The sequence below is a fragment of the Salvelinus namaycush genome, chromosome 1, assembly GCF_016432855.1.
Source record: "Salvelinus namaycush isolate Seneca chromosome 1, SaNama_1.0, whole genome shotgun sequence".
Taxonomy (NCBI): domain Eukaryota; kingdom Metazoa; phylum Chordata; class Actinopteri; order Salmoniformes; family Salmonidae; genus Salvelinus; species Salvelinus namaycush.
In genome coordinates this window covers 27,947,995-27,949,236 of record NC_052307.1, presented here as the reverse complement: position 1 = coordinate 27,949,236, position 1,242 = coordinate 27,947,995, and the positions used below count along the sequence as shown (strand labels likewise).

The 1,242-nt window shown below is 70.0% G+C and overlaps 1 protein-coding gene across 1 annotated transcript in view; it reads left to right on the top strand.

Annotated features, from left to right (window-relative positions):
- LOC120051255 (vegetative cell wall protein gp1-like) overlaps positions 1-1,020 on the top strand; it is a 1,785-nt gene extending 765 nt beyond the window's left edge. The window contains exons 3-4 of the mRNA XM_038998023.1: positions 1-378; positions 443-1,020. The exon at positions 1-378 is cut by the window's left edge and continues 173 nt beyond it. Coding sequence (XP_038853951.1) covers positions 1-378; positions 443-1,020 — 956 coding nt within the window. The remainder of the gene's footprint in view (positions 379-442) is intronic.
- Positions 1,021-1,242: the final 222 nt, after the last annotated feature.

Sequence of the window (1,242 nt, the reverse complement as noted above, 5' to 3'; positions counted from 1 at the left end):
GAGCCACCAAGCCCCATAGCCCCACAGCCACCCAGCCCCACAGCCCCATAGCCACCCAGGCCCAGAGCCCCACAGCCACCCAGCCCCACAGCCACCCTGCCCCAGAGCCCCACAGCCTCCCAGCCTCCCAGCCCCAGAGCCCCACAGCCACCCAGCCCCACAGCCACCCAGCCCCACAGCCACCCAGCCACCCAGCCCCACAGCCCCACAGCCCCCCAGCCACCCAGCCCCACAGCCCCACAGCCCCCCAGCCACCCAGCCCCCCAGCCACCCAGCCCCACAGCCCCACAGCCCCCCAGCCACCCAGCCCCACAGCCCCCCAGCCCCTGAGCCCCACAGCCACCCAGCCCCACAGCCCCCCAGCCACCCAGCCCCACAGCCCCCCAGCCACCCAGCCACCCAGCCCCACAGCCCCCAGCCACCCAGCCCCACAGCCACCCAGCCACCCAGCCCCACAGCCCCCCAGCCACCCAGCCCCACAGCCCCCCAGCCACCCAGCCCCACAGCCCCACAGCCCCACAGCCACCCAGCCCCACAGCCCCACAGCCCCCCAGACACCCAGCCCCACAGCCACCCAGCCCTAGAGCCACCAAGCCCCATAGCCCCACAGCCACCCAGCCCCACAGCCCCATAGCCACCCAGGCCCAGAGCCCCACAGCCACCCAGCCCCACAGCCACCCTGCCCCAGAGCCCCACAGCCTCCCCGCCTCCCAGCCCCAGAGCCCCACAGCTACCCAGCCCCACAGCCACCCAGCCCCACAGCCACCCAGCCACCCAGCCCCAGAGCCACCCATCCACCCGGCCCCAGAGCCACCCAGCCACCCAGCCCCACAGCCACCCAGCCCCACAGCCACCCAGACATCCCCACAGCCAACCAGCTACCCACCCACCCAGCTACTGCAGTCCCACAGCTCCTCAGCCACCCAGCCACCCAAACCCCTCAGCCACCCAGCCCCACAGCCACTGCAGCCCCACAGCAGGTTGGAGCTGGAGATGGGTTGTCTCCATAAATATGACTGAGAGCAGGGCCAGGCCTGCAGACTCAGCTGTCTGTGGGATCCCACAGGGCCACAGGGGCCGAACTGACAGCCACAGGAAATTGCGCACACTCATTGTTATTGGGAGAGATTAATGAACACAGAGACATGGTCTGAGACTGGGCTAACAGAGGAGAGATGGGCCGACTGCAGTCGGTTTTACTGGCCTGGTTGGAGGTGTGCTGCAGTAAGCAGCTTCCTCACT